The sequence below is a fragment of the Lynx canadensis genome, chromosome B3 (genome assembly GCF_007474595.2).
Source record: "Lynx canadensis isolate LIC74 chromosome B3, mLynCan4.pri.v2, whole genome shotgun sequence".
In the NCBI taxonomy this organism is placed as follows: Eukaryota; Metazoa; Chordata; class Mammalia; order Carnivora; family Felidae; genus Lynx; species Lynx canadensis.
In genome coordinates, this window is record NC_044308.2 from 100,575,364 (window position 1) to 100,589,663 (window position 14,300).

The window sequence follows — 14,300 nt, forward strand, 5'->3', positions numbered from 1 at the left end:
CTTGATGTATACATACCTGTAAATACATGTACATCCTAGAAAAATGCTTTATGCTTTGGTCAGGCATTTCATAAATTTTTGTTAAACTGTTATAAAACAACTTTTCTTTCTTTATGATTGGTATGCAGTTTGACAAACACACAAAGGAATTCTTCTGTTTTTAAAATGTTTATTTATTTTGATAGAGAGAAAAATAGAGCACGAGTAGGGAGACACAGATTCTGAAGCAGGCTCCAGACTCGGAGCTGTCAGCACAGAGCCCAATGTGGGGCTTGATCTCACAAACCCGAGATCATGACCTGAGCTGAAGTCAGGTGTTTAATTGACTGAGCCACCCAGGCACCCCACAAAGGAATTATTCTAAGAGTAATGACTGATTTAGTGAAATCTACACCCATCAAAGAATTTTCAAGGTGAAAAAGAGCTTTGGACCTTTAATCTAACCTCCTTTTCCAGAGATGAGTAAGCAGACGAATTCAGAGATGTTAAATAATTGGCCAATGTTACATAACCAGTTAGTGGCCAAGTTTCGTGATCACAACCAAATTTTCCCACTCTTCAGACCAATATTTGTCAATAGTTTTTCTTTGTTTTTAAAGTTTAGTGGTCACCTGTAACAGACCTAACACCTATACTCTGAAAGTAAACCCATCTTTTGGTTAACAGGCATAGAAAGACTTCTGTTCCTTCTAGATCCCTGGAGTTCTAAATATTAATTTGCCAGTCATCAGATAGTCCTTTTTAAATTTCAGATTTCTGTATTTTTCCTCTATGAGTAATTAAATAACAATTAAAAATTCATATTATTAGACTACACATGAGTATATACTACAAGAATACACAATTATAGTATTTAAGTTCTAGTAATATGAATATTGAATTTTGAGATCCTAATACTTGGTGGATCATACTCTACTCTCCAGTAAAAAAAATCCAGGACATGAAATACAAGAGTTTACTTTTTCTATCAGATCAATTCTGCATATTTAACATATTGATCATATATAAAAATGGTGGTAAGGAGGCACCTGGGTGGCTCAGTGGGTTAAGCATCCAAGTCTTTTTTTTGGCTCAGGTCATGATCTCACAGTTCACGAAATCAAGCCTTGCATTGGATTCTGTGCTGACGGTGTGGAGACCGCTTAGGATTCTCTCTCTTCCTCTCTGAGTCCCTCTCCCACCCTCAAAATAAATAAATAAACTTAAAAAAAAATGGTGGTAGAGATGGAACTCAACTTCCAGGTGGGATCACTCCAAAGATCATGCTCATATACTTTTTAAATACATAAATTTACCTTATGGCTTTTAAATATATATTTTTTAATGTTTATTTCATTATCGAGAGACAGAGGGAGGCAGAGCATGAGCATGGGAGGGGCAGAGAGAGAGGGAGACACAGAATCTGAAGCAGGCTCCAGGCTCCAAGCCGTCAGCACAGAGCCTGACGCGGGGCCCAAACTCACAAACCACGAGATCGTGCTCTGAGCCAAAGCTGGATGTTTAACCGACTGAGCCACCCAGGTATCCCAACCTTATGGCCTTTAAATACGGAAGTTGAAAAAAAAAACATTGTAAGTCATAGAGATAGATTCTTATAAAACATTTTCTACATTATTCCATTACTTAAGTAGTATGTTAAGTTCTTGTGATAAAAGATATTTCAAGAAGAGATGATATAGTACACTATATATGTGTATACATTCAAAAGGAAATGAGTATTAGGGAGCTTATGACATGCTCCATTTAACATTGCAAACGAGTTGTTATTCAGCTACAGGCTATGTCCTTTCCAACAGGCAGGTCAAGGTCGACATCTCTCTATCATTTTTTATTCCTCTAAACAACTACTTTACCACAGCTCCATTCTGATGCTCAAAAACCCTTCATATGAAATATAAGTTCTAGGGGCGCCTGGGTGGCGCAGTCGGTTAAGCGTCCGACTTCAGCCAGGTCACGATCTCGCGCTCCGTGAGTTCGAGCCCCGCGTCGGGCTCTGGGCTGATGGCTCAGAGCCTGGAGCCTGTTTCCGATTCTGTGTCTCCCTCTCTCTCTGCCCCTCGCCCGTTCATGCTCTGTCTCTCTCTGTCCCAAAAATAAATAAACGTTGAAAAAAAAATTAAAAAAAAAGAAATATAAGTTCTTTATTTCTAGCTCTTCCTGTTATCCCACAGCCCCTTTGCCCCAAATCCTGTAAATTCTAGCTGAACTGTTTTGCCTACCCTGCTCCAAACCAACCACATACACCCCATCCTGTGCTTTTGTCATATACTTCTCACTGAATGAAAGCAAGCTTTCCATCCATCCCTAAAATCATCACTATATGCTTCTGCTTATTTTTCTTATCATCCATAACTAGCTGGTTACTATGGCTTGTTATTTCTAAATACTAAATATTTCCCAAATCTATCTATATTTTTCTCTTTCCACTACTTGAGATTATTTCATGTTTCTTGGAGGTACTATGGGGTCATACCCCTTCACACCCCTGTTGTGCTGTTTCTCTTTTACACAGAATAGCATTTCTCTTTTCCTCCCCTTGGCAATATCCATTTTACTGAGATTAAGTACAAATGTCATTCCTTTGTAAACCTTTCCAAGCAAAATTACAACCTCTCTCTCATGTATATATCATTCTATAAGCTACTAATAGTACCGATAACGCTGTGTTACAGATCCTGAGGGCTGGGGAGCCATCTTGTCCACCCTTTTCCTTGTAAAACCCCAAAACTAGCAATGTCCAACACACAGTATGTGTTCAGTTTATATTCATTTGAAAGAAAAATTCAGATTTCACTTGAATCCTACTGTCACACTTCAAATGATGTTTGAAAAGAAATTGAGATAAATGATGGAAATCTTATCTCTTTCCTTACCTTAAATTTTAAGGCAGGTGTTTGTGTCATGGATGACGCCTTCAATCCATGTAGCCGTTCTTCTATTTCTCTCAGTCTAGGAAGCAGTAGGAGATAATGTACTAATATTTATATTCACAATTTTATAAATATTAGATGCTCACTAGTTCACTAAAGTATAAAGAAGAAAATGATGGCCCATTATCCAATCCCTCAAATTAATCCCTGTTGACAGTATTTGATAAATGCACCTGCTACAGTCTATAAACATTTATAAAATGATTAGTAAAAGTAGCCCTACTCTTCATAATAGCTGTTGTTAACAGCTTTTTGGGAGGATCCTTTAGGGAAATGTGAGGCAAATACAAACATATATATGACCTTAAAAAAAAAATCACACTAAATGTTCGCACCATATACACAGTTCTATGCTTCTTTTTTCTACACTTAATAGTGAATCTTGGAGGTCTTTTAATTTCATTGCTTTCTGATCTACTTCAATCTTTGTAACAGCTGTATAATTGTCCTTCATACAGATCAACCACAGTTTATTAATCCTTCTCTGCTGATGAACATTTGGATTACTTCAAATTTTTCCCATTATTATGTTTTGTATCTACTTACATTTAATAAATAATGGAACTAAGGTTCTGTTTTTTTTTAAAGGTGCAGCTCATTTTCTAAACCTGTTTATTATTTTTTTTTTTTTTTTACTGGATTTTGTATCTAAAAGGCTGCTCTGAAGTGGTGCTGGGAAAACAGGGCAGCAACATACAGAAAAATGAATCTGGACCCCTTTCTTACACCATACACAAAAATAAACTCAAAATGGATGAAAGACCTAAATGTAAGAGGAAGCCATCAAAATCCTCGAGGACAAAGCAAGCAAAAACCTCTTTGATCTTGGCTGCAGCAACTTCTTACTAAACATGTCTCCAGAGGCAAGAGAAACAAAAGCAAAAATGAACTACTGGGACCTCATCAAAATAAAAAGCTTCTGCACAACGAAGGAAACAATCAGCAAAACTAAAAGGCAACCGACAGAATGGGAGAATGGGTTAGCATCCAAATTCTATAAAGAACTTATAAAACTCAACTTCCAAAAAACAAATAATCTAGTGAAGAAATGGGCAAAAGATGTGAACAGACACTTCTCCAAAGAAGACATCCAGATGGCCAACCAACACATGAAAAAATGCTCCACATCACTCATCATCAGGGAAATACAAATCAAAACCACAACGAGATACCACCTTATACCTGTCAGAATGGCTAACATCAACAACTCAGACAACAACAGATGTTGGCGAGGATGCGGAGAAAAAGGATCTCTTTTGCATTGTTGGTGGGAATGCAAGCTGGTGCAGCCACTGTGGAAAAAGTATGGAGGGTCCTCAAAAAACGAAAAATAGAACTACCCTATGACCCAGCAGCTGCACTACTAGGTATTTATCCAAGGGATACAGGTATACTGTTTCAAAGGGACATACGCACCCCAATGTTTATAGCAGCACGATCAACAATAGCCAAAGTATGGAAAGAGCTCAAATGTCCATCCATGGATGAATAGATAAAGAAGATGTGGTATATATATATATATATATATATATATATATATACACACATACATGCAATGGAGTATTACTCGACAATCAAAAAGAATGAAATCTTGACATTTACAACTATATGGATGAACTAGAGGGTATTATGCTAAGCGAAATTAGTCAGAGAAAGACACATATATGACTTCACTCATATGAGGACTCTAAGACACAGAACAGATGAACACAAGGGAAGGGAAGGGAAGCAAAAATAATATAAAAACAGGAAGGGGGGCAAAACACAAGAGACTCTTAAATATGGAGAACAGAGGGTTACTAGAGGGGTTGTGGGAGGGGGGATGGGCTAAATGGGTAAGGGGCATTAAGGAATCTGCTCCTGAAATCATTGTTGAACTATATGTTAACTAACTTGGAGGTAAATTAAAAAGCAAAACAAAACAAAAAATGGCTGCTCTGAAGCATGCTTATATCTTCTTTCAAAACCATCAATTATTTTGACATTACAAAATATATGTATCTAGCCTATGGTACTTAATAATACTTTAAATAAAATCCTTAGACAACTACTTATGAGACTAAAACAAATCCAAGGCTTCCTGAGTAAAATTTTTGGTCAACTACATTGGTTGTTTTCATATGATGTTAACTATCAAAATGAGTGACTTTTTACTGTTCTATTAGAATCGATGAAATGCATTAAGAGGACAAAGAAGATAAAGGATGTAACTATAGATGAAGACAGGAATGTAATTAAGAATTATAAGGTAGTATCAGGAAGGCCACAAGTGATCAAATAATTATAAATCTGCCAAAAATTCATTTGCCAAGGAGAAAAGGGATTTAAAATTATTTTCAGAATAATAAGAAAGGCAAAGGCCCATCTCTAAGATTAGTAAAAATTACAAAGGATTACAAACTGGTAAACATTTTCAATAAGGATTCTGCACAGTGACTCAGCTTGGAATAAGTTTTAGATTTCACTCCTAACAAATTCTGAAGAAGAGATGGAAGGAAAAAGATGATGACAAAGCAATTTATTTTATGCTATTGGAACATGCATGGAATTAGCATGAAAATTAACAAAATTGTCTCTCGCTGATTAGGCATGTTACCTAATACTCTCCGTACTCCAAATATTATCATGAAGATCTTACAGTTTTCTCCTAAGAAGTCCAGTAATTCCATGAAGACTTTTAAAATTCTTTTAAGAGACTAAGGTATTTTACCGTCGCTTTGTTATATAGAGTTCATCCAGTAGATGTCGTTCTTCATAGCTCATCCATCGTTCATCAGGCAACTCTTCTTCCTTCTGTAGCAACTGTTCATAGAGTCGAACTGGATTCCAGCCAGTCATTATGTCATAAGTGATTACACATCCCAAGGAATGTGACACTATTGAGACTTTACCCCCTTTTTCTTCAAAGTCTGGATTCCGAGAACAGAAAAGGGAATATAATCGGTTCAGCTCTTGCTGAAGGCCTTTAACTAGCTGTTTGAAATAAGAAAACATTATCATATTAATCACTGACTTTGCTATAAACTTTATCTCCAAACTCAAATACATTAAGAAAGAAACACAGACATTACTGGCCAAATATACCTAGGTTATTAAAATGAACTCAGGTATTTCAAAACCTTGCGGAAAATGAAGAAAAGTAAACATAATGTGTAATCTGTATCATCACTAAAAAATACAGGCAGATACCACCCATCTAGCTCCTTTCACAGTCCTTATACTAACTATATGAGCTAGCAGTTCCAAAGATTAAAAAAAAAAAAAAATTCCATGCAGATTCCAGTAAGATTTCCAAAGAGCCCCTTCAAATTTTTTCTTCATTGCAACTTACTCGTATGTAATTCTAAATTTTTACACCTCATAGTTTAAGCTATAGTAAATGTTAGAAAAAGAATATCTGAGTTTATGATAACAAGTGTGCTAATGTACTATATATATTACATTATGTGTTTAGATAAGAGTAATGTAATCAAAGGCCATTGTATGATTGAAAAAAAACCTAATGTTGATCCACTTGAAATTCCAAAATTCCCATTGAGTTGGCAATATAGATACGAGTAAAAAGTTGTTTTATGTGGATGGAAAGCAGGGTTTTTTTTAAGGCTTAAGGTTATCAATGTGGGAAGTATCTTAAGTCATTTTTTCTTTGTAAAACTACTTCCTTTGAAATTTAGCTCTAGGGGCGCCTGGGTGGCGCAGTCGGTTAAGCGTCCGACTTCAGCCAGGTCATGATCTCGCGGTCCGTGAGTTCGAGCCCCGCGTCAGGCTCTGGGCTGATGGCTCAGAGCCTGGAGCCTGTTTCCAATTCTGTGTCTCCCTCTCTCTCTGCCCCTCCCCCGTTCATGCTCTGTCTCTCTCTGTCCCAAAAATAAATAAACGTTGAAAAAAAAATTTTTTAAAGAAATTTAGCTCTAACAAATATTAACTGAAATATTCCACAAAGTCAGAAAAATGTTATTCAAACCCATACTGGGCCCTCGTCAGTTATAAGGCAGTCCTCTCCTCTTCCTATCATTGCTTGCTACTTTTTGATTATAAATTTCCTGCTTGATATTAACTTAATTTCTCATTTCAGTACTTACTATGTGAGCTGGTACTCTGACATACAAATATTCATTATGTGTTGTTTCCATTTTCAGTTTTATTATTTTGTCTCAAGAGGCCACTACCCTCTATTAGATTTTACTGAACATGTTTTACCTGCTGATATTAACCTCTAAATCATTTGAGCATTCATGCATGGCAGGGTTAGCAGTGACATGAATGAAGGCATGATGTTCTCTCTTAATTGTTGGCACTGCAGAATTCTACAATGCAATACCAAGGTCTGCTTAAAGCTACCGAAAGCATGTGTTGGGTGTGATGAAATATATCTAGCCAATGAAGGAAGAGAAGGAGAGGAGGAGTTGCCACTATGTGCTGTCTTTTCTCTAGGGACAAATGCAAAGGTTTTACTTTAACTGGTTATTTTAATTTCTGTCTTGGGAAAAGCCAGCTCCAACAAAGTGCACCAGCATCATGTGGAGGGCTTATTAAATACAGATTGCTAGGCTCCATTCTCAAGTATCTGAGCAGTTCTGGGCACCACATTTTAAGAACTACTGCCTTAGTGGCAAATGCATATAAAACCCTTCTAAGACATGGGTTGTAGGTAATTCCAGCCAATATAGTTTAAAGAGTATGCAGTGTGATATGAAATTTATAGGGCTCTCCTCAAAGGGGGCTATAATGTAATGCTTTGGACTTGGCTTTGATAATACCAAGTAACCCTTAAAATTTGTAATTTTCTTGATTTACAATCTAGATGATAGGAGGTACAGAAAAAGCTAATGTTTAGATAAAACAAAATTCCTTCAAAAGCAACATTTGTTAATAGTTTTTACATTTGAAGCCCTTGATTTTAAGCCTCACCCCAGGCAAGTCTAGAAACACTAAAAGATATATCCTTAAGTATTCTGACAAAAGGTACCCAATCCTTTTGTTTTTAAAATACCATCCCCCCATTAAAATAAAAAGATCTATCAGTATCTCTACCAGTGAATAACCTATTTCATATCAAAAAATTTAAAGCATTTCTCACTATACCCAATGTTTCAGCAATCATATATGCGTAACTAAAAACAAGTGTAACTATCTGAGGCAGAGAAAGTTATTTGACCTTAAAATGTTTCACCGTGAAATGAAACACGGAATGGACAATTCTGAAGAGCTGATGCTTTCATCTTTCATCTGTTCTAATAATCATACACTTGAATAGAAGTGGTCTTTGTGTTCCCTTATTAGAACATATCTAGATATGGTAGCAATTTTAATCTTTTCCTATAGTTTACATACACGTGAATGTTTGTGTTCCAAAACATTATGATTTTGAAAGCAAAGTTTTAAACAGTTGTGTTTAAATGCTTTTATAAATCATCCAGTCAGCAGCAAAAGGAGAAATCCACCTCTATGATGTGTCCAAAAAGTATACTCTAATTAGGGTTTTTTTCTTCTCCCCCTTTCCTCACTGATCCAATTATATTCTCCCAGCTATGATCTCTTAGTGACCAAGTATATTCATTTGAGACATATGAGCCAAGATTAATGATATACCCTATGGTATTAATTTTATTAGTTCTACAATATTATCTAATCAAGTCAGCTAACCTTTAACACAGTAGGCAACGGATGGCTTTTCAAAAGCTTAAGAGTTTTTAATTCTCATAACTGCTGCTTACAAGTTAAAATGTATTAAGAAAATCAACCCAAAAAGAAAAAGCCAGCAGTTTCAAGGGAGAATCCACACATATATAGTCTGACTGAAAAATATGATTAGTCCTTTGTTCTTCTCTCTGCTTCAGGAAATTTTAATGATATGGCCATGACCATTCTCTTTGTAATTTTTCACTTTTAAAAGTCATTGAGAAGAGAGTTCAGATGTACATAAGATATATTATTTCTCTCTGGATTTTTCATGATACTTTATTCAGGGTCAAAGTAAGGGCCAAATGGTCTCTGATGATGTCTCTGAAGTCTGGATTAGTTTCCTTTTTTTTTTTTTAATTGGTCCTTGGATAGTATAACCTGAGAAGTAGTAATTGATACACAAAACTCTTTCCTGAAGCATGGTTTTCTAATGACTATTGGTGCAATCACTAATTAGGTCCCTCCCATGAGCATCTCTCACAATCTCCCGTGAAAAGGGAACTAAGAGATGATCTAATTTCAACTGCTCTGAAGGTAGGAGTCCCCTCGGTGGCATCCCTGATAAGTCACTCACCATCTATCCCAGGGAGGATCTCCACTCTAAAGTGGACACTTCTAGTTTTTGAAAACTTTTTCCCAGTTTATTGTGATAGAATTGACATACAATATTGTATAAGCTTAAGGTATATAACATAATGATTTGATACATGTACATATTACAAAAGGTCACCTATAAATAAGTCTTAAGTTTTTTTTTTGATGTTTATTTATTTTTGAGAGAGAGAGAGAGACAGAGCATGAGCAGGGTAAGGGCAGAGAGAGAGGGAGACACAGAATCTGAAGTAGGCTGCAGGCTCTGAGCTGTCTGCACAGAGCCTGATGTGGGGCTCGAAACCACAAACTGCAAGGTCATGACCTGAGCTGAAGTCGGATGCCCAACTGACTGAGCCACCCAGGCACCCCTCAGGTTTAAAATCTATCAGGGGCACCTGGGTGGTTCAGTCGGTTAAGTGCCCGACTTCGGCTCAGGTCATGATTTCATGGTTCGTGGGTTCGAGCCCCACGTCAGGCTCTGTGCTGACAGCTTGGAGCCTGGAGTCTGCTTCAGATTCTGTGTCTCCTTTTCTCTGCCCCTCCCCCACTCGTGTTTTGTCTATGTCTCTCAAAAATAAATATTAAAAAAAAAGTTTAAAATCTATCACATTACTTACAATTTTTTTCCTTGAGACATTTCTATTTTTTTTTAAAGCAGCTTTAGTTACTTAAAAAGTTCTTCATTAGTAAACAAACATGTTCCTTTCCATATTTTCTATCACTGATCTTTATTCACTTTCTAGAGTTAACAGAGTAAGTCTATTCTTTTTTTTTTCTTAAATGGGAACCCTTGAAATAAAGACAGATATATAATTAATCACAACTTGAGAATTGTACTGGGAACTTTATATACATTACACCTTTAATCTTCATGACGACCTTTATCAGGTATGTATCTTGTGTCCATTTTATAAGTGAGGAAGCTGAGAAAGTGAGAAATTTGATCTAAGGTCACACAGCTAGTTAAGTGGCAGTTTTTGACTGTGCATCCATTTAACCCCAAAGGCTGAGAGGAAGGGAAAAAAAAGCTCTTTCATATGCCTATCAAATAAACCAAACAAGGTTCATTCACCAGACACAAGATAATCATTAAGATTATCACTGTTATTTATCCCTAAGGAAACATACACTGCTTAAAAATAATTTATTCTAGAATATTGGCTAATGTCAACCTTGTGCTAAATGGGCTTTGATTTGCAGAATCTGCTTTCCATTTTTAAAATTAAGAACAATTTTGGCCTGCTTCTCACAGAGTTTTCCTTTGTTCTTCACGATACCTTAAGCAAGGTTTCCCAAATTTCCCTGATGGTACCTCTTGGGGAACTGTTTTAACACAAATTCATAAGCTCTATGTCAGACCCTCTGAATCAGAATCTCCAGGGAGGGGACCTTGGAAACCATTTTTTTTTGTTTCATTTTTTTAACTTTTTACCTGGAAATAATTTCAAATTTATCAAATGTGGCAAAAAAAAAAAAAAAAAACGATAAAGATCATCCATAAATCCTTTACCCAAGATTTACCTATTGTTAGCATCTTATCCTGTTTGCTTTATCATTCCTTCTGTTTGTTTTTGTAGCACACACATGTGCATACATTTTTTTGTGAACCATGTGGTTTTGCAAACCATGTGAGGATATATTACGTCATGGTCCTTTATCTCTAAATACTCCAGGGTATATTTCCTAAGACTAGGAATATTCTCTTCCATACTCAGAGTGTAGCAATCAACTTCATAAACTTACTTTGAGGGGAACCTGGGTGGCTCAGTTGGTTAAGTGTCTGCTCTTGTTCTTGGCTCAAGTCATGATTTCATGGTTTGTGAGACTGAGCCCCACACTGGGCTCTGTGCTGATAGCTCAGAGCCTACTTGGGATTCTCTCTTCCCCTCTCTCTCTTTGCCCCTCCCCGGCTCTATCTCAAAATAAATAAATAAACTTAAAAAAATAAATTTACTTTGATATAACATTTCAACTAATCTGATCTACCATTCACATTCTGTCACATGATTTAATAATAATACACTTGGCAGCATTTTCCCCCAGCCAGTACAAGTTATGGTCTAGGATGAGATGCTGTCTTTAGCCACCATGTCTCTTTAGCCTCCTTTAATCTGGAACATTTTCCATAAGGATTCTTTGTCTTTCATGATATTTACATTTAAAAAGGACATAGTCCCATTCCTACTTTATTTGAACTTCCTTATTTTGTGTTTGCTTGAGGTTTCCTAATGATTGGAGTACTGCATAAATGATGCTGTATCCTCTGAGTGTCCCTCAGTAACACCCAGTAAAGGTACTGCCTAATTTGTCTACTGTATATCTGTTCTTTTTTTTTTTTTTAGCTAATAAGCAGTCTGTGAGGATACACTTTAAGACTATGCAAATATCCTGTTCCTCATCAAAATTATGCCCTCAATTTAGCATCCATTGATGAATCCTGCCCAAGCCTCTTTTATCTGATCCTACCACAACAAGTGCAAAATGAGGTTTTCCTTCAGCGTGCCCTCCACATTTTTCAGAAAGCCCTTGGCATTTACAGTAAGCAGAGAAGCTTTCTCCCCCACTTATTTATCTATTTGCAATCAAAATGGATTATGAATTTTGCAGTGATTTATAACTCCTTATATTATCCTTATAATTCTATATTAAAACTATTCCTAATTCCTAATAATAAGTAATGATAATTCCTTAATTATTTTGGTGCTCAAATTGTTCCAGATTTGGCCAGTGGGGATCTGCTTCTTTAATTTGGCTCCTGTGTCCTTGTGACCTGCCCCATCATTCTTTCAAGCATTTTCCTTTCTGTCATGACAAGCAGTTCCAGCTCCGACCTGTACCAATCCTGCCTCAGTCCTGGAATCAGCCATTTCCCTTAGGAACACTAGTTCTTCTGAGAGGGTATTAACAGTATTGGAGACAAAGGTCTGGGTGCTAGGTGTACTCATTGGATTGGGGTGTCTTTACTTTGTGGCCCTTTCAATGCACACAGGTGGGAAATATTTGCATGCATATGTACATATATCCACTTAAATATATAGATATCTCTACATATCCCAATATGTTCAAAATCACTAATTCACATTAATACCCTCAATTCCAATGAGCCCCATGAGGCTGTTTGTCAGCTGTATTTTTAATGAGTACCCCAAGTAACTGTTCTACTTAAGGATGTTTGGGAAACATTGCTCAGGACTGGTGAAACTCAGCCACAAGTTCTTTAGAGCTTTTCTGCAAAATTCAACTGGATTAAAGGACAGACTAATTTAAAACGCTGAGTGTTCTCCATTTATTTCAGTCATCAGTTCCCTCTTTCTACTGAGTATCTGTTTTACTAAACTCCATTCAAAGGATAACTATTTTTGAAGGTGTAAGTGTAAATTAGAAAGTGACTACTTTCTCCATCATCACTAACTAACGTTCAGAGCTTTGAGTCTGATACTTTTTCTAGGTTTTCTTGTTATCAATGTCAACCTAAATCTTTTTACAAAACTCTTATTATTAGTTTCGGGGGACATGCCTCAGCACATTTTACCCTTAAACATTCTGGATACCTTCTTAGGAATACTACCAACCATATATCTGTGTGTATAAGGTATACCCATGGCATCTGAGTGTGTGTGTGTATGTTATATGCTTTCAGCCATCCTCTTTCCTTTTTTTCCCCACTAACTAGTTTCACTTGCAATACTATAATTCAATTTCTTAACCTTTAGGACATATTTAACAACACTCACCATATACTATAAAGGACTACCAACAGGTAAATTCTGTACTTCATGAATCAGGCCTTCCTTGTTGGGTTAGAATGAGGTCCAGAATAGTTTCTTTTACTGTTATCAGATCGTGGCAGACTACTCTGTACTGGTAGAGATATAGGGGATACAGAAAGAGGGGATCCAGAAAGAGGAATGGCGAAAAATCCTAAGGGGATGGCAGCCCAAAGAGAAGGAGGTTCTTCGGCGATTAACCAAACATATTTCTGTAGATGTGCAAGGGATATCCTGAATGAATCAGGAATGGCTCTGAATGAACAAAATCAGAAATGAATTGGCTTGGATCAGCACAGAGAGCTGTACTGGTAACTACTCCTTGTACCCGTTTTCTCATCTTTCAAATGAAGATATTAATTATATCTACCTCATAGGGTTTTAATGAGGATTAGACAAGCTAACACAAGCTAGGTAATTAACAAGGTTATTCCTATGAAACAATTCTTTTTCTCATATCAATAAAGTGACAAAATGTATTCAGTAGAGGATCTCTCATCCCTCTGAATAAACTTTTACTCTTATACCTCTCAGGGTTATTTTTGTGATGCATAAGCAACATTACTATTTAAGAACTAAATGAATCCACATGCAAATAACACAATAAAAGCAAGTCTATTACACACAAAAAACTTGAAGGAAATTTCTAAATGTCTAAAACTCTTTTGTGAGCACAATAATTATAGATACAATTGATCAGATTTATGAAAAGTGATATTTTTCAAAGAGCTATTTTCTAACCTATCTATTACTTTCAGGTATTAAGGGCTTCCCAATGTGTTGAAGACAATCAAATTCACTAATACAGGCTATTTGTAGATTAATGGATTCCTGTAAATGCTCATTTGCTTGTAAAAAAAAAAAAAGTGCATAAAAATTTCAAATTCAGGACACATGCACTAACACTCTAAAAGATACCCAACAGCAACAAGACAATCATGATACTTACTTCATCTCTATAAAGTGGGCTAGTATAATACATTATGTCCATTGCACTGCTGTTCAACATATCCCTTAAACCGCGTACTTTGTCAGGAGTAATGGAATCAACAGTGTCTACAAATTAAAAAAAAAAAAAATTTACAGAAGATCTTTGTTTTAGGGAAAAAATATGAAAAAAATTACATTCTCTGAAACAATAAGTCTTTAAGTTCATGTTTAAGTGTTCAAGAGTGGTTTGGAGAACAGTATGGAATTTCCTCAAAAAACCAAAAATAGAACTACCCTACAATCCAGTAATTGCACTATTAGGTATTTACCCAAAGGATACAAAAATACAGATTCAAAGGGGTATATACACCCCACTGTTTATAGCAGCGTTATC

General features: G+C 36.2%; 1 protein-coding gene across 4 annotated transcripts in view; it reads right to left on the bottom strand.

Annotated features, from left to right (window-relative positions):
• Window positions 1-14,300, bottom strand: part of DDHD1 (DDHD domain containing 1) — a 110,075-nt gene that overhangs the window by 17,946 nt on the left and 77,829 nt on the right. For all 4 annotated transcript variants that reach the window (XM_030319126.1, XM_030319125.1, XM_030319128.1 and 1 more), the window contains 3 exons: window positions 13,926-14,032; window positions 5,641-5,903; window positions 2,874-2,949 (listed from right to left, as the gene is read on the bottom strand). In XM_030319126.1, the coding sequence (XP_030174986.1) occupies window positions 2,874-2,949; window positions 5,641-5,903; window positions 13,926-14,032 (446 nt within the window). The remainder of the gene's footprint in view (window positions 1-2,873; window positions 2,950-5,640; window positions 5,904-13,925; window positions 14,033-14,300) is intronic.